General features: G+C 43.7%; 1 protein-coding gene across 3 annotated transcripts in view; it reads right to left on the minus strand.

Annotated features, from left to right (window-relative positions):
- Window positions 1-492: 492 nt before the first annotated feature.
- Window positions 493-19872, minus strand: part of LOC137431332 (E3 ubiquitin-protein ligase MARCHF3) — a 95981-nt gene continuing 76601 nt past the window's right edge. For all 3 annotated transcript variants that reach the window (XM_078781874.1, XM_078781876.1, XM_078781875.1), the window contains 3 exons: window positions 13524-13761; window positions 6384-6599; window positions 493-2899 (listed from right to left, as the gene is read on the minus strand). In XM_078781874.1, the coding sequence (XP_078638000.1) occupies window positions 2738-2899; window positions 6384-6599; window positions 13524-13761 (616 nt within the window). In that variant the 3' untranslated portion in view covers window positions 493-2737. The remainder of the gene's footprint in view (window positions 2900-6383; window positions 6600-13523; window positions 13762-19872) is intronic.

Consider the following 19872-nt stretch of genomic DNA (forward strand, 5'->3'; position numbering starts at 1 on the left):
TTGATATCCAAGTGAAACTTCTGTGTCTTTGTGGGAGATGCCAATTATATTGAGAGTTTTGCATCAATTACATTGAGAGTTGTGAATCTGGAATCCCTTTCACAATACATTACTGTACTTTGAGCTAAAGACAAAGGCCTTGTAGGCCATGAGAGGTCAAGGTTTCTCAAGGAGTTCGCACGATAGAGGATGATCAGTCAGAGGCCGGCTTGTGAGGCCAGCTTTGACATGTGCTCTGCCCAAGAGAGGTCATAGCTGACAGGAGCATGGGGCCAGAAGTTTGAAGGAATTAACCTCTTACAATGGATGAAAAGCTTGCCTGCGTCAGAGTGTTAAATCTGCAAAGCTCAGAGGTGAGCAGGCAACTTCTGTAAAAATAACAAAATAAAATACATTAAAACATTTTTTTAAGTGAGCACATGCAAAACCTCATGCCAGGATTTTTTTTCAGTGACATTGCATCTTCCCTCCACAAACCAAATACAAAAGATCTTTTATCGATTTGACACCTTTTATTCTGAAACATAACCATAGTTTCAATGCCATTGTTCATGTGAGATGCTAAACACATGCTGGTAACAGGTTGTTACGTTTCATAAACTTTCATCTCCATTCAACAACCAACCAACTAGCCTCCAACAGGTCACAGCAAGCAAAAGGCCCACACCAAGACTGCACAAATAGTAGTGCATGCTGAACTTGGGGCCCACACTTAGTTATAAAATGCAATATCAGTTCCATCGACAATTAGAGTACACACAACACAAGAAAAATTGATCGGGAAATCAAAACCGCACTGCTGGGAAATGTCATCAAAAGCTCCTATTTCCCCTACTCAACCTACCTCGACACTGAAATCGACCTCATACAGCGAGACAAGTCAACATAACAGGACGACGCTTGAAGACAAATATCAGGAGATTAAAAATGTTATTTATGGTACAAGTCTAGAAGCAACAAAACTCGTTTGAAAACAACTTTATTGTTGGAACCAAAAAAAAAAGGTGAAGCAGTTTTATCCCCACCAAATGAGAATCGGCGATGAGATAGTTGCTAAAGTAACCTCACTTTATTACAGCATACAAGATAAAACGTATTGCTTTTTATTTACCATATTTATTTATTTTTTGCAACACGATGCCCAATGCATCATTTCATTACTAACTTTAAATCACTTTGCCATGGCAGAATATAATGCATGTTTTAAATCGGGCAATACGATGCTACATACAGCATTTAGAGGGTGACCAATTTTTATGCCTCCGTCGACGAAGTCGCCGGAGGCATTATGTTTTCAGGTTGTCCTTCCGTCCGTCCGTCCGTCCGTCCGTCTGTCCGTGATAGGTTTTCGTTTCCGCGATAACTTGAGAACGGCTGAAGTATTCCAATTCAAACTTGGTATAGGTATGTACTGTATAATGATGTAAAGATTAACAGATTCGATTTTGGGGGCAAGTTCAAAGGTCAAAGGTCAAAGTCCTTATAGGTCTATAACTTCAGAACGGTTGAAGTGATCTAATTCTAACTTGGTACAGATATGTATATTGTAAAGATTAACTGATTAGATTTTGGGGCCAAGAGGTCAAAAGTTGAAGTCTGTAATGGGTCTATAACTTGAGAACGGCTAAAGGGATCTAATTCAATCTTGGTACAGATATGTATAAATCAACTGATTAGGTTTTGGGGTCAAGAGGTCAGAGGTCAGAGGTCATGTCAGGTAAAAATGTGATAACTTGAGAACAGCTGAATGGATTTAAAGCAAACTTGGTACAAGTATTATAATGATGTAATAATGTGGGTGGAGGCATATCGGTCGACGTCGTCACGTCGAAGAGCGTCGTTCTAGTTTATTAGGTTTTAGTATTAACATGTACAAAAAAACAAACAAGACTGAGGACACATGACAACATTTCAATCTCAATTCTCCCTAATGGACAAAATACAGATACTATGTTTAAAGGTCACCCAGGTTCACTATGCAATCCAAAGCTTTACATTTGATCTACAGACACTATAGAACATCGGTTGCTTTTGGCAAACGCCTATTGCTGCTGATTCCCGTCGTGCAAATATTCCTTGAACCATCACCAATTATACCTCCTCAATAATATATGTAGTAGCAGTATAATCGAAATGAAAACTGTACAAATTTAGTGTTTTATTGGTTGTTTTTTTTTTCCTTTTCTTTTAAAGCTACATCGGTAAATCCTGATATGCATTTCAAACACTTAAAAGAGAGTTGGTATGCTCAATAGCAGGGACGACAATGTATAATCACTTTCGTCCCTTAAAAGCAATCAAATATTATGTTAAAAACTTCAAGTATTACAACTTCATTGTCATAGCAATCTGATAAACTAGATCTTCTTTGTTACATTATACTACATGTAGTGTCAAAACATGCCTGGCATTCCCCACGATTGCTTGGAAATCAACAACTCGCATTGGGAAGCATTCCATGGAAAATGTCAGACTTCTAATTATTTCGCCAAAAGCACTGCCCAGCATGAAGCAAACAAGCCTGGCATGACGATTCCAAGTTCGTGCGTAGAAATAAAAAAGCCACCTTGTAAATTTTGTCCAGTGTACGAAATAAACTGGAACAAACCGGTGGTCTTACAATCGCCACTATACTTTGAGATCTATTTCACATTTAGGTGTCTTCTCTGACTTTGAATCATATAGAAGTCGGGTGTTTGTTTTTCGTAACAAGAGGTCATAGGTCAAAAGCACAACGTCAAACAATAGTTTCAGAAGATGGCTCTTTGCTTGCACGACGAGGTCCTAATAGAGGATTTCGACAAGGCACAGGACCCGAAGTCCTTGCCACCAACAGCTTTACCCGATGGTGCGTCTTCCTCCACTCTTGATATAACCGAATGTGATAACGCACTGATACCTAAAACAGAGGAGACATCAAAACATTAATGTTACATGAAAATGGTTAGACGAGGTGAAGGAGGGGAGGCCAAGCACCAAGTCTATTCCCATATTTCTGCAAAGCCTTCACAAATGATGCATGCTATGACCAACTACTAAGCAAGCTGAAAAGATGTCGCCACTTCCCTACAGTTCAAACGAATAAAAACCTCTTGTTGCGTGCAGTGCTGACACAGTTTTAGTGGTTTGAAAGATGCAAGTGGAGGCTCTTAGTTTGAGACCACTGCTTTAAAGTGTGAACAAAATTGTGATGCCTGCAGTCAGATCTTTTTCACAATATCTATGGCTTGTTGAAAAAGGTTATTGGAAAACAAAAAGGAAAAAAAACCAAGCATTTTTTCACAATATGGACACAGGAATCAATTTCACAATTGTTGTTCCTTTTCAGCAAATGCATGAAAGCATGAAATGCGTGATTATGGGTATTGGTTACCAACAACAACATGCATTTTAAGGCCATTTTCCCTGCTAGAGCGAGGGTTAGCCTTGCGGTCCCCATGACAATCTTCTCCATTTTGCCCTATTTTCTGCATCTCTCCTTGTTAACCCCCTTGCCCGCATTTCTTCTTCCACCATATTTAGCCAAGTCTTTCTCGGTCTTCCCCGTCCTCTACATCCTTCTACATTCATTTCCATCACTCTTCTCAACCAGTCACTTTCATCCTTCCTCAACACATGACCAAACCATCTCAACCTGTTCCTCTTCACAGCATCAATCACAGGCAATATTCCCATCATCTTTCACAATTCATCATTTGTCTTCCTCTCTCTCAACGATACTCCGCACATCCATCGATCCATTCGCATTTCCACCCTTTCCAGCCTTCGTTGCTGCTCTACGTTCATTACCCATGTCTCGCTCCCATAAATCATAACACTTCTCACACATGCAGCATGCACCTTTCCCTTCAGCTTCAGCGACACTCTCCTCCTCATCAGCACGCCACTCAGTTCCCGAAACTTCTTCCATGCACATCTCACTCGAGCAACCGTTGCCGAGTCTGATCCACCTTCTCCATTCAGCATGTCTCCGAGGTAGCAAAATGTTTTCACACCTTCCAGCTTCATGCCGTCTCCAAGATCCAACTCAACATTTCCTCCATCTGCAGCTCCCTCTGTGCACACCTTACATTTGAATGTAGCTGCCACACTCGTAAATGACCCTCTCAGACCACTACACTTTTGATGAACCCACTCAGCGCACATTGTACATTGAATGGAGTTCACTCCGACACCCTTCCTGCACACAGCACACGGCCACTTCCCAGTTCTTTCCACCTCACCACATGCTTTACCACTTGCCATCGCCTTCGTCTTTCCGATATTCACCTTCAGACCTTTTGTCTCCATACATTCCTTCCACTTGTTCATCTTCTCCTTCAGTCCATCCATACTTTCCGCAATCAACACCAGATCATCTGCATACAACAACTCCCACGGTAAACCCTCCTTTACGTTCTGAGCCAGCACCTCCATCACAGCTACAAATAGTAGTGGACTTAGTACCGACCCCTGATGCACTCCCACCTTTACCTCAAACTCATTTGTTTATTGGTTACCAACACAAGACCAATTCCGTAAAAATTCTTAATTTGCATTCATTAGTGTGGTCTCTAAAAATAAATGTCCAGGTAAAATGAATAAATTACATAAAGAACTAGAACGGCACGCATACCTCCGCCAGGCTGAACAGTTTACGTTTTGTATACGACCTATTGGCCGGTGTCCCTGGTGTTGGGCTAGCGGCTAGGGTGCCGGCTTAGGATCCTAGGATCCTGGGTTCGAATCCCGGTCAATCGCTGAATTAACGCCAGGGGGGTTGACTCAGCCTGTCATCCTTCCAAGGTCGGCAAATTGAGTACCAGTTCACTGGTAATTCCCTGCTTGTCGTTAAAGGCGGCAAAAAGGGTTGGCGTCAGGAAGGGCATCCGGCCGTAAAACATTGCTTCAAAAAGGGGACCGAAAAACAACAACAACCACAGCTCCCGAAAAAGGCCAACCCCCGCTTGCGGGGAAAAATGGCCTCTAAAGGTGGGGTTTTTTTTTTTTTTTTTTTTTTTTGTTATACGACCTATTGGCCGGATCTGGATCTCGACCTGAACCAAAATCGAATTGGCTTGGTCTTGCCATCTACCCAACTCATCCCCCAAGTTCAATCCAAATTCATCCATAAAACATTTTTGAGATATTCATGCTATATATCGTTTTTGGCTCCATCCCCCAATGATGAAGAATCACTTTTAAAAATTATAGGATTTGGATCCAGATCTTCACCAAAATCGAATCAATTTGTCCTCCTCACACACCAAACCTGTACACCAAGTTTCATCAAAACTCTGTCCACAACTTTCACATATCCTGCTCACAGACAAGTAAACACAGGCAAACAGGAGTGAAAACATGACCTCCATCCACCTTCATTTAATTATAGCTGACAGGGAAAAGAAAAGGTTTTTTTTTCCAGACACCTAACCAATACCAAAAAACAGAAGCTAAAAATAAATATTGGTTATTCATAATTCGCTTAATTACACGATAATAATATTGGTAGACACCATTTATATAAATAATGAAATATATGTAAACATACAATACTGAACTTAAAGAATGCATTAAGACACTTGCCACTATACATCATCCATAAATGATAAAGGTTTACTATTGTTTACCATTATACACCATCTGTAAACAATAAAACCCACTGTGCAATATCGCACAACACGACACAACATTATCAGGTCATGTGATGCTATGTCATACACACCAACCAACAGTTGTTTACAGATATTTTCGTTTACGGACAGTTTTGTGATTTTTCTTTCTTAAAGTATGGCTTCCACTGCATCAAGGAGTGCCACATTTCAACTTTCTAGTCCACCTCCAAAGTACTAACCATTTATATCAGTGTGTGTTTTTGTGTGTGTGTGTGTTTGTGTGTGTGTGTGTGTTTTTGTGTGTGTGTGTGTGGTTTTTTGTGTGTGTGTGTGTGTGTGTGTGTGTGTGTTTGTGTGTGTGTGTGTGTGTGTTTTTGTGTGTGTGTGTGTTTGTGTTTGTGTGTGTGTGTGTGTGTGTGTGTTTTTGTGTGTGTGTTTTTGTGTGTGTTTTTGTGTGTGTTTTTGTGTGTGTGTTTTTTTGTGTGTGTGTTTTTGTGTGTGTGTGTGTTTGTGTGTGTGTGTGTGTGTGTGTGTGTTTTTGTGTGTGTTTTTTGTGTGTGTTTTTGTGTGTGTGTTTTTTTGTGTGTGTGTTTTTGTGTGTGTGTGTGTGTGTGTGTGTGTGTGTGTGTGTGTGTGTGTGTGTGTGTGTGTATAACGATCATAGAAATATTTGATTATGAAAATATTTGAGGATAGATCCCCCCATAGCCTTTGGTAGTCTGCCAATAAAATTTTAAAAATGAACAAAGAAATTAGACCTCAGTCCCTAACAAAGTATAATCAACTTACAGCAGTCCAGAACAAGTATATGGTGAGCAGGGCCACAGTAAGGCCAATAAGACCAGCTGCTTCCAGCTGGCTGCGGTTCCCAGCCTCAAGGTGATCGGCAGCTCCACGAAGGCACAGCCATCCTGATATTCCAGCGAGTGGAGTGATGAAGAGGAAACAGAGCGCGTCACTGAGCAGCGTACGTCTCTCCTGTTTGGGGCTTGGATTGCGCAGCCACTATGGGATGGGAACCACAGTATGCAGTCAGGACCATGGGGTTAAATATGAGACAACTCAGTCTGTTGTAATACAATTGGGTAGGCACAAAATTTCCAATGTGTGTTCAAAAATTATTGGCTTCTCCGTGGAGTAAAAGGAAGAATTGTTAGCTGGTTCGAGATGCAAACCCATGCTAGACGGCTCAAACCTGAGTGCACATTACTATACTTAGATATCCTGCCAGCACAACCATTCCAATAGATCCTCCTGCAAATATACCTTTTTGTTTTATTCGAATCAAACAAAAATGCATGTGAAAGATGTACAGTGCCTTCAGAAAGTATTGAAATCCCAAGACTTTTTGTACACCGCACCTTTTCTATTCCATCTCCAGCTGCTGCATGACGTCAGTTCATCGTCAGTTCATTCTACTGTCAGTTCATTGGGCTTCCTGGTAGAGTTTCTGCTTTGAAATGCACTGTCAACTACAGACTTGGCATTTAATATGGAATTTTTTTTTTCTTGACTTGGGTTTACTTTCTTAACTCAGTATATCAATCTGGTGAGTTTCTTTTACACTTTGGTGATTTATTTGTTAAAAGAACCATGTCACTGATTGTCTGTCGCAGCAAGAAGTCAACAACAGGATAATATCACAGGTGGCGTGGCAAAATGTACGGACAGGTGCATTTGATGATTGGCTTCACAGTCGGGTATACAAGGGTTGTTGCGTTCTGTATTAGTGGAAAACAACTGCTGCACGTCTCCAAAAGTTATTGCCGCTTCCTCTGGAGATGGTCCGTCAACTCGACAATGCTGTTTGTCATGGAGTGGTGGCTTTACGAAATTACGGCATGAAACAGCGTGCTATTGCTCGGCAGTATGGCATCACTCAAGGTCAGGTGTCAAAGATCCTGAAACGAAATGCTCAGAGGGGTGTCCCTACGCCAATACCGAGGCCAGGACGTCCCCGCAGAACCACAAGGAGGGATGATCGCCAGCTGCACCGGTTAGTCCGCAATGGCCGTACCAAGTCAGCTAATCGGATTAGGGCTGAGTGGCAGCAACTGACAAATGTGCCTGTATCCAGAAGGCTAGTCAACCAACGACTGGTTCAAGCAGGCTATCGTGCCAGGCGTCCCCTGAGAAAGCCACGCCTGACCAGACAACACCGCCAGCGCCGATTGCAGTGGGCCAGAGAGCACAGTCAATGGCAGCCAGGACACTGGAATCACGTGATCTTCAGTTACGAGTCTAGATTTTTTTTTTTTTGGATACTGAATGGAGGCTCGTGAAAGAGCTTGGTCTATCGTCAAGATGGCCGCGTCCGAGTGCGCAGACAAGTGCATGAAGCCTACAACAAAGATTGTATAGTGCCAAGAGTCCAAGCTGGAGGTGGTGGGGTGACCGTTTGGGCTGCTTTTCATGCAGGGGGCAAAACTGACCTGGTTGTTCTGAATGGAAACCTGAACCAGTTCAAGTACAGGGCCATTCTGGAAGAAACATTGCTTCCATTTTCTCGTGCAGCCTTTCGAGGAAACTTTGTCTTCCAAGATGACAATGCACGGCCTCATCGTGCTCGCATGATCCAACACTTTCTTGCTGACCGTGGTGTAGAGCATATGGAGTGGCCTGCCATGTCCCCAGATATGAATCCGATAGAGAACTTGTGAGCAGAATTAACGCGTCAAATCAACCACTTGGACCAGCAGCCGACCTCTGTGCGTGAATTGCAGCAGGCTATTGTCACTGCATGGCAAGCGATTCCTGTCCAAACCTTGGCAAATCTCGTGAACAGCATGCCTCAACGTGTACGTGCTCTCCTGAATGCTCGTGGGGGTTACACGAAGTACTGAACTGTAATTTTACTGTCCGTAATCCCAGTCGTAATTTAACTTTTGTTTTTGTTAAAAAAAAATTTTGGCTAATGTGCAAAATAAAGAGATACTTCTGGAAAACGTACAGAAGTTTAACAGTACTGTCCATGAATTGAGTTCGATATCGGTTTACATCACTTTCAAGGATCAATTTATTTGTTTCGAAATGTCAAATGTGGTTTTTGTTTCTTTTAAAGGTCACATTAACAAAATCTAGAATAATTTCAACATAATTCCAATAAACTTTTGGTTCTAAGACATCTTGAAAAGTAAGTTCACCCCCACAAAAAAAATATTCCATATTAAATGCCAAGTCTGTATGTGGCCTTACATAGAAAGGTGTGCTTCTTTCTAAGTCATGTTCCATCAATTTCATTGGCCACAGGTGGACTCCAACCAAGTTGTAGTCATCTCAAGGATGATCAAAGGAAATTGGATGCACCTGAGCTCAATTTGGAGTGTCTTAGCAAAGGGGTTGAATACTTACTGACTCGAGACATTTCAGCTTTTCATTTTTAATTATTTTGTAAAACTTTCCAAAACAAAATTTCCACTTTGACATCATGGTGTATTATGTGTAAATCAGTAACAAAAAATTTCAATGTAAGCCATTTTAAATTCAGGCTGTAACACAACAAAATGTGAAAAAGGTCAAGGGGTGTGAATACTTCCAGAAGGCACTGTACTAAACGGAAGAATCAAAAAAGGTTTGCAAGTAAATATTTAGTTTTTCTTTTCCATGAAGTTAGTGAGTAGTGGAATGATGTGGTGCAAACACGACGAATCAAATGGTCTCTTCAAAGTACAGTCGTGGCCAAAAATATTGGCACCCTTGCACTCCTTTCAAATAACTCACAATTTTGTAAAAAAATAAGTTGAAATTGACAAAAGTATTTGGTCTCCACAATTCCCTATTTCACTGTTAATATTACAGAACCTTTGTTTTTGATTCAGAACTTAATATATCCTTTTAAATCAAAAAATAAAATAAAATGGCATGGACAACATTATTGACACCCTAAACTTCATATTTGGCAGCACAGCGTTTGGACAAAATAACTGCAGTCAAGCGCTTTCTATAGCCATGAATGAGCTTCCTACATCTCTCTACTGGCAGTTTGGTCCACTCTTCTTGTGCAAACTGCTCCACTACTCCGATTTGAAGGGTGCCTTCTACTAACTGCTGTTTTCAGATCTCCCCACAGGTGTTCAATGGGATTTAGATCTGGACTCATTGCTGGCCACGACAGAACAGTCCAGCGTTTTGTCTTGAACCTTTCTTAGGTGCTATGAAGTGTGTTTGGGGTCATTGTCATGATGCAAGACCCATGACCTTCGACGGAGACCCAGCTTTCTGACACTGGGTTGAAAATTGCACTCCAAAGTGCCTTGGTAATCTCCTGAATTTCATGACGCTATGCACACATTCAAGGCACCCAGTGCCAGAGGCAGCACTGAACCTCCTCCATGTTTGAATGTCGGGAAGGTGTTCTTTTCTTTGAATGCTTCATTTTGTTTTCTGTAAACATAGAGATTATGTGCTTCACTAAAAAGCTCTAATTTGGTCTCATCTGTCCACAGGACATTCTCCCAGAAAGATTTTTACTTGTTCAGGTGTGTTTTGTTAAACTCCAGTCTGGCTTTCTTTTGTCTTTCTCTCAGCAGTGGGGTCGTCCTGGGTCTCCTACCATATAACCCCCTTTCATTGAGTTGGTGATGGGTGGTGCGAGTTGAAACTGCCGTACCTTGTGTCTGAAGGTCAGCTTGAATCTGTTTGGCAGTTGATTGAGGTGCTTTTGCCCCCATTTAAACAATCCTTCGCTGCCATCTTCGACCAAGTTTTCTCTTGCGGCCATGTCCAAGAAGGTTGGCTACAGTGCCATGGGCCTTAAACCTCCTGATAACATTGCATACAGTGGACACAGGAACATCAAGGTATCTGGAGATGGACTTGTAGCCTTGAGATTGTCCATGCTTGGCTTCAATGTTGTGTCTGACCTCCTCAGACAATTCTCTGGTTTTATTTATTTTCTCCATTCTCATTGCGGTACACACAGTGACACAAAACAGCAGAATGACTCCTTTTCTCTATTGATTGAGTTGAATGAGTGATTTTTATGTTGCAGGCACCTGCAACTCACCATAGGTGAGTTCAATTGCAAAGTAAAGGAAAATCACCTGTTTGAAATCTAATCATTTCTAACAACTTCTAAAAGGTGTCAATAATATTGTCCGGGCCATTTTAGGATTTCTATGTGGAATAACCTAAGATTTAGTAGTTTTTTCAGCTTTTTTGTTTTGTTCCACTGCAAACCAAAGAAATACATATGTAAATACCAAAATATTTTTTAATTTCAACAATTTTCTGGGAGAAATGGTGCATTATTTGAAAAAAAGTGCAAGGGTGCCAATATTTTTGGCCACGACTGTACCTGCGTTAATTTCCATCACTTAGATTTGCCATCTTTACAATTCATTTTGTTCGAAAATCATTTCAACAGGATTTGTTTAAAGCAAACAAAGATAAGATCACATATTGAAGGTGCAAAGACCCAGACACAGACACGTGCCACCAGACCAAACAAAATAACACCCTCCTTGTGACCTGAACTGGCAGATCACAATGTTCTAAGCTCATGTAAGCTAAGGCCAAACATATTTTAAATTTATGGTTTGGTCATTTGGTGATGTCATGGATTTCAAATGGTGTATTGGTGTGAGGGTCAAATGACAGAAACAAACAGAAAGAGCAATCAGATATTGCAGATCCTCGCTAGAACTTGCGTGGTGTTTCTGTGGTTTTGTGGGCAGGTGTGTTATGTAATTACTACACAATTATATGTAATCAATACATTACAAAACGTAATTAGACAAAATCACGTTCCAATTGAATGTATTTCATAGACATAGACACATATCTATATATCTGTATATCTATATATCTATATATTGTTACGAATTTGGGTAGAGGAATATATAGAGTCAGATAGATCTGTATAGGTAGGTATCCGACTGTCGTGATAGGGAATCTACCTGTAATAAGTTCTATGTTTAGTCCGGTTTGTCGGGATAAGCTGCATTGATGTCCCCGCTACGAGGGAGCAGGGCGTGCTAAATAGTGCAGGGATTATGGATAAGATTCCTTTGTCCGTCGTCCCCTCTGTCGTCAAACCTGTGTCCTTTATGGCAACGCACTCATTTAAACACTTAGATAGGTCCTTAGTGCACTCATTAAATAATTCCCCTCCCTTACCACAACGACTTTGGAAAATGGGCAGGAAGCCAGGCCGGGGCACCGCCAATGGGGCTGCAACCAGCCACACCACCAGCTGGCCTAGCAACCAGCCTCGTGGCAGGAGCCACGCCCAGGGAGCGGGTGATTGGTTGGAGCGAGAGGCACTCGACAAATGGGACAAAGCCAGCAAGTGCGAACGTTCTAGAGGTCGAGAGACAAGGCTCTGGTTGGAGAAAGAAAGGCCTGACGTCACAGGGCGAGCAGTAAAACTGCCGGCTCGCCAGGATTGCGCTCTCTTCTCTGCTGGCCTGGGCTGATTTGTGTCCTTCCTTCCTCCCGCGATCTTTCCGTTCCCGTCTCTTTGTGCCTCATGTTGGAGATCGACCTCGTGTGGAGATCGCTGGCCCTGCGTTGGTGCTTGGAGCGGTGCTCAGTCCTTCTCGGTGCTTTTGGTGCTGGGAGCGAACGGACCTCGTGGGCGGTCGACGAGGAGCCTGGAGTGGGACGTTGGCTTGTGCCTGGAGGAGCGCGTGGGCGAAGCGGACGGAGGGTTTCCTCGCGCCGGAGCTTGGAGCCGCGTTGGACGGTGGACAAGACTGCAGACAGTTAAGACGCACCACATTTCACACGTACACGACGGACAGTTATTTTTGCAATTCATTCCCTTGTCTCGTATTTGGAAGTCAGTGTGCGGGATCCCGATTTAGGACATTTTATTACCGGCGCGTATTTCCCTGTCCCGCTATCTCTTGTAAAATAAACCCTTGCCTTATTTTCCCTTTCCATTCAAAATCTTGTGTCCGTTTTGAGTTAATTCCCCTGCAGGATCGGAGCTGCTGTTGGATTGCTATCGGTAAGCGCTTCCGCCTCTTCCTCTTCACTTCTTACTCCTGCGTTTTATAGCAAAATCCGTGTTTGGTCATTGCCTACATTAAAGCCGTTTGGTCATCCGCGAGCCCTGGTATTAACCGGAAGGGTTCGCACGACTATATATTATATATATATATATATATATATATATAATAAAATAAAACTGTCTCTTTGTGCCGCATGTTGGAGATCGACCTCGTGTGGAGATCGCTGGGGTAAGTACACCCCATCACTATATATATATATATATTCCGATAATAATTAATGGACATACTCATCATGTTCCAATGGTTCAAAATAGGTGAAAATAGAAGTACTTACACTTCAATTGATGCAAGTAACAGACAAACGCATGTTCAAATGCTACATAACTAATAGAAGTATTCACATATCAATAGTACATAATTATCCGTCGTACACACGGTCTAATATTGTATCAAAACAGAAGTACTACTCACGTTCCAATTGTACGTAACTAATAAACGTACTCAGTTCCAATGGCATGTAATTAATAGACATACTCCAGTCTATTAATTACGCACCATCATAACAGTAGTTCCAATTGTACATAATTAATAGACATACTCACATTTCAATAGTACATAATTAGCAAACACTCACGTTCCAATGGTACGTAATTAACAAACATACGTTCCAAAAGTATGTAATTAAAAGACATACGTTCCAATGGTACGTAATTAGTAACCGTGTTCATGTTCCAATGCTACATAATTAAGACATACTCACGTTCCAATGCTACAAAGTTAATAGATGTAATCACATTCCAGCAGTAAGTTATTAACAGACATCCTTTACTCACATTCTGTGTGGACAGAGAAACAAAGAAATGGACCCAAATGCAATAAATACCCTCTCTGATGGAGTGGGTAACAAGAAAGCTAACTGAAAGTCAAATAAGTGAAAACGTCTAAAAAATAAAAAGCAAAGGATGCAGCAAACCTGCGAAAAGGGTTGAGGTTTGCGCTCGACCACAAACTGGAAGTGGCACAGCTCACACGAACTGGTGTTAGAAGCGGCGAGCCAGTGTTCAAGGCAAGCCCGATGCACTGAACCCAGTGTCCCCGTGCATTCGCATGGAGACAGCATTTCAGCTGTCGGTCCAGAGCCCTCATGGCAAATACGGCAGAAAGGAATGTCAGTCACTCCAGTCCCTCCAGCCGCTACAATTACTGCAGAACTGTGGCAAAGGAAACATCAACTTATGACCATTCTGGTGAAGACTGTGGAAATAAAGAAACGAGAAGGTGTGACCATTTGCAAATGGTGTAATTTGGCTATTAATGCCACAAAAGTGGATGATGAAATTATAGGGTGCATGACAGTTTTATATGAATAACATAAGCACCAAAAGCGATCTCATGAAGTCTCTGTTAAGAGTAATCAGTATTTATGAATCACCAATTTTTTTCATTTGTCCTTCTGACAAAATGTTCACAAGTGATGTCAACTTAGTGGTTCATTTTCTTGAGCATTGTGTCAGTCATCGATGTGTATATTATTTCCTCCACTGCACTGCGTTTGCTTGAGCATTAAAGTTATCTCTTTCTTTGGTGATGGGGGTCCAGTGGCGAGGGGAAAAGCAAAGCATGTATTCTGAGACTGCAAGGGAGGGAAGTTCAGAAGCCCAGGATGAACCAGAAGTTGTAGACATCCTATCTGTTTCCCCAAATTCTGCATGAGGGATTGATACACAATGTACATCCCCTCAGGTCCAGATGAATGGGATATTTTTGACCTTTTGCCTTAATTTAAAAGATAACTTTGGTGGTTGTGTAAATGCCCAGATATGATTAATTATCTGCTTCCAAGCATTCAAAATTATTTACCGCAATTAAGTTTCATTCAAAACACTGAAAATAAATTCCTTTTTTAAAGGAAATTTTATCAATGAATTTGAAATTCACCTGGGATTTGGGCCAATATCGCACAATTGTATTGACTTCATAGATGACTTGGACACCCGATCATAATAATTTGGGAATTCCACAGAGGACTCCCCTCAATGTATGGGAGGCTTAAAGCTGTGCTGGTCACCAACATCATGATCCTACCTGTCTCTCATCTGTGGAACAGACTCCATTTGTCAGTCATTTGTGCTCTTCCCCCCTTTTTCAAGACTCTTGGAAATTGCCACTTCATAGTTCCTCCTACACCCACTTTCTTTCTTTCGCTGACCCCAAACCTTCTTTCACCCATGACGCTCCCCTTCTCATACTGAAATGTGTTTTTTTGTCTGCCTGTTAATCTACCACCCTCTGTTGTTTAGCTCTTGCATGACTCCTGTATAGAGTTTTTTTTTCAATATCCTCGAAGGATACTGATAAATCGTCAGCAACAATGTTCAAATTCTCAAAGTTATTCTGAGCTTGCTGCAGCATTAGCCACCTTGTTTCACACAACCTGCATCCCACATCTGATATAATAGAGTACACAGGACTCAGGCCTATCACTCACAGAATGGCAAGGCATAAAGTGCTCCTTGTCAGAGGACATGCAATTTAATTTTTTTAAACGTTTTAATCAAACATTTGAGAAGGAAGTGATCTCTGTGGCAAAAAAGATACTCTTAACTACACACCCATTAGCTGACCTCCAATCATAAGCAGTGGTATCTCAATCCTGACATATCTCACACTCTCATTGTGCCACCCCAAATGGACCATCTGGTGAACACTCCCATATACGTACTTCGTTAAAAAAAAACTCTTGAATAAATTCAGTCACTCGTTCTTTTGGGCATCACCATCAGCCATGATCTTTCTTAGCGAGTTGCCCTCCAGAGCCAGCCGCCGAATGAAAATACTCCCATCCTCCATCGTTCAAAGTCTTTCCTTGACACAATTGAACTTTTATCTATTACAAAGCCTTCATCTGCAGCTGGATAGAGTACCGATCTTTCCCTTGGTTGGCGCCCCTGCATCATACATTGCTCAGCTTCACGCAGTGTAAACAAACCAAGGCCTTCAAAATAATTTGTATCTGAATCTGAGTCTCTGAGCCTATTACGTTCATTTTGCAGGCAAGGCAGTAGTCTCTGTCTTCGACCACCACCTTTCCAGTCTTGCACCCTCTGGCCTTTCTCCCCAAACACACCCCATCGTCCTTCACACTCCTCACAACCCCTTTCCATATCGCAAGCAGGGTGGTGGCCTCTTTTCCACCACATTCTTTCTTGTCGAGCATCCTTTGCCCTCATACTTGAAGTTATATTTTCAATATCAACAGTTCTTTTCAGCAACAAAATTGTCACACGACTTTTAAATGACAAGGAAAAGCAAGTTTCAATAACAAAAAAAAAAAAAAAAAAAGGATTTTTTTTTCTTTCCCTTGACACTTTACCATACATAATCTCTGAGTATAAGGATGTGCGTGTCGGTACACACACAAACACACACACCACTCAATCTCCCAATTACACTTGAAGGGTAAACAAAACCTTTCATGTGCCAGCTTCTTAATTTTGTTTCAGGTGTAACATGGAATTCATTCTACAAACATCAATCTCAGCATAGACATGCAAGATCGACCCCAATTTAAATTTGAAATAATCGACCCACTACATAATGCGTTTTAATTTAAATGAATATATATATATATATGAAATGCGAATGGTTCGGTGGATGTGCGGAGTATCGTTGAAAGAGAAGAAGACAAATGATGAATTGCGAAAGATGATGGGAATATAACCTGTGATTGATGCTGTGAAGAGGAACTGGTTGAGATGGTTTGGTCATGTGTTGAGGAAGGTTGAAAGTGACTGATTGAGAAGAGTGATGGAAATGAATGTAGAAGGAAGTAGACGACGGGGAAGACCGAGAAAGACTTGGCTAGAGATAGTGGAAGAAGAAATGCGGGCAAGGGGGTTAACAAGGAGAGATGCAGAAAATAGGGCAAAATGTAGAAGATTGTCATGGGGACCGCAAGGCTAACCCCCGCTCTAGCAGGGAAAATGGCCTTAAAATGCATGTTGTTGTTGTTGTGTGTGTATATATATATACTTCATATATATATAGGTACTGGGACGACTGGAAAGGTTGATGCGGTGGGCAAGAATGGGATTTAAAGCAAGAAAGTCGAGGAGTGTGGTAGTGAGACGAGGAGTGGTCGATAACATGCACAGGTTTGAGCTGGGAGGGGAGGTGGTTCCATCATTGGTGGAGGCCCCTGTGAAGAGTTTGGGAAGATGTTATACAGTGGAGTTGAATGATGTGGGAAGAGTGGAGGAGGTCAGAAACAAGCTTTTGAGAGGTTTGAAGAGGATTGATGGATGTGGTTTGCCAGGTAAGTTGAAGGTATGGTGTTTGAAGTTTGGATTGATGCCACGAGTATTGTGGCCATTGATGATGTATGATATTGCAATTGGGCATGTGGAGAGGATGGAGGTTGTGGTGAGCGGGTTTGTGAGGAGGTGGTTGGGAGTGCCACGCTGTTTGACGAACATTGCCTTTTATGGTCAGGGTGGAAAACTCCAGTTTCCCTTGACATCATTACCCGAGGAATTTAAAGTGGTGAGTGTGCGGGAGTTCATGATGTTGCGGAATTCAAGTGATGCAGTGGTAAAGAATGCTCTCCCAGAGAAGAAGGGAAGTCGGAAGTGGAATGCAAGAGCAGAGCTGAACGAGATGGAGGAGCGGTTGCAACAGGAGGAGGTCATGTGGATGGTACATTGGTACAGCATGGGAAGCATGGCTTGGGGTGGATGGAGCATGAGGGATGGGGAAAGGCAGGTGTGAAAGAGAGGAGGAAGATGGTTGAGAGGAAGGTGAGAAGAAAGGAAGAGGAGGGGAGATATGTGAAAGTAGTCGGTCAGGCACAGCAAGGTGCTTGGACTAGGTGGGAAGGTGTGCAGGTGAGGATGTTGAAGTGGCAAGAGATTTGGAGAATGGAGCCAATATTGTTGAATTTCCTGTTGCGGGCAACGTATGATGTGCTTCCGTCACCAGTAAACTTGATTGTGGGGGTTGTTGCAGGAGGAGAGATGTTATTTGTGTGGAGGTGTGGGAACGGTGCAGCATGCACTGAGTGCATGTTCAGTAGCATTGGCAGCAGGACAATACAGGTGGCGACATGATCAGGTGCTGGCGGTGGTGGTGCAGATGGTGCAACAAGAGGTGCTGAGGTCGAGAGAAAGAAGAGTGGAGGAGACTGATGGGGGAGAGGTGTGGTTTGTCAAAGAGGGCCAAGTGGTAAGAGGTGGAAAGAGGAGGAGGTGGAAAACAAGAGGGCTGTCAAATGCTTGTGATTGGCAGGTGGTGGCAGACCTAAAGCCACAATTGGTATTCCCAGAGGAGATCTGTGTGACAAGGTTGCGGCCTGACATTGTCATTTGGTCAGGTGCAACAAGACAGGTCATCTTCGGGGAATTGTCTGTACCTTGGGAAGAGAACATGGAGGAGGTGCACGAGAGGAAGAGAGGAAAGTACAGTGAGCTGTAGGCAGAGTGCCGAGAGAAGGGTTGGCGAGTTTCGTGTCAGCCATTTGAGGTGGGGTGCAGAAGGTATATTGGCAATTCCTTTTCTGCATTTCTTACTTGGCTTGGAGTGTGTGGTGAAGGGTATAAAGGTGGGTGTTTGAGTGTTCCACCATGTTTTTTCGGTGCTGTGGATTCTGGATGTGGAGGTGTTGCTGTTGTAGTCTGCGTTCTCACTGGCTGGGGGTGGGGGTATGTACGCATCCAGGTGTAGTTGCTGCATGTGGATGTGGATGTGCCCCTGCTGGCCCACCTTAGCTGACCATATCGAGGTTGAAGGGCCGAAACGGGATGATGCTGAGGACTTCGACTGAGGACCCGGTCAATGCGGCACACTTGTGACCAGGTGTTTAGAACTTATATATCTATATATATAAAACACAGTTTGTGTGTGTGTGTGTGTGTGTGTGTGTGTGTGTGTGTGTGTGTGTGTGTGTGTGTGTGTGTGTGTGTGTGTTGTTACCGGTAGACTCCTAAACGGAGAGCCTCACGTACTTGATATTTGGCACAAACATGGCCATTGAGCCTGGGAAGAACATGGTCGACCTAAAAATTTATTTCATAATATTTTTAAACCATATTTTTACCTCAGCGCATTTCAGCAAGGAATATTATGACTGGAATGGCAGAGCAGCGCGCTGATTCGCTCAGAGCGATCACGTGATGTTCCTTGCCGCCATTAACTCAGTTACGCATTCGCATGTATTTCAGAGCGAAAAGCGATTCCGTTTTTTCACATTTCAGCGAGGAATATTGCCATTCACACCACATAGGTTTTTTTCCCTTTCATCTTTAGATCCATATTTTTTTGCCATAACGTAGCGCATTATGGCTCTCGAGCTCGAGTTAGCCAATCACCTGGGAGCATGAGGCCACGTTGGCCACGCCCACGACACGACGCAGAGTTGCAATCGATTGCTCAGAGCGATCACGTGATGTTCCTTGCCGCGCGATTGCGTTTTTTCACATTTCAGCGAGGAACATTGCCATTCACATCACATAGGTTTTTTTTTTCTTTCATCTTTAGATCCATATTTTTTTTCAGCGAGGAATATTAATTATACACGGAATCTGAATCGGTGGCAGAGCAGCGCGCTGATTCGACGATTCGCGCGCCCTCCCCCCTCCCCCCCATCTCCTCCCCTCCCCCTGTCTCCACCCCTCCCCCCGTCTCCACCCCTCCCCCTCCCCCCTCACGTTTATACACGGAATGCCGGGTAACTTCCCCCCCCTCTTCTCCCCTCCCCCCCTCTCCTCCCCTCCCTCCCGTTCCCCTCCCCTCCTCTTCCCCGCCCGGCAATGTCGGGTACTTTCCCCCCCTCTTCTCCCCTCCCCCCCGTTCCCCTCCTTTCCCCCCCTCTTCTCCCCTCCCCTCCTCTTCCCCGCCCGGCAATGCGGGTACTTCCCCCCCCTCTTCTCCCTCCCCCCTCTCCTCCCCTCCCGTTCCCCTCCCTCCTCTTCCCCCCCGTTCCCCTCCCTCCTCTTCCCCCCCCTCCCCCCTCCCCCCTCCCCTCCTTCCCCCCTCCCCTCCTCTTCCCCCTCCCCCTCCCCTCCTCTTCCCCCCCTCCCCCCTCCCCTCCTCTTCCCCCCCTCCCCCCTCCCCCCTCCCCTCCTCTTCCCCCCTCCCACCTCCCCTCCTCTTCCCCCCTCCCCCCTCCCCCTCTCTTCCCCCCTCCCCCCTCCCCTCCTCTTCCCCCCCCTCCCCCCTCCCCTCCTCTTCCCCCCTCCCCCCTCCCCTCCTCTTCCCCCCCTCCCCCCTCCCCTCCTCTTCCCCCCCCTCCCCCCTCCCCTCCTCTTCCCCCCCTCCCCCCTCCCCTC

The sequence above is a fragment of the Myxine glutinosa genome, chromosome 7 (genome assembly GCF_964187855.1).
Source record: "Myxine glutinosa chromosome 7, kmMyxGlut1.1, whole genome shotgun sequence".
Lineage (NCBI taxonomy): Eukaryota > Metazoa > Chordata > Myxini > Myxiniformes > Myxinidae > Myxine > Myxine glutinosa.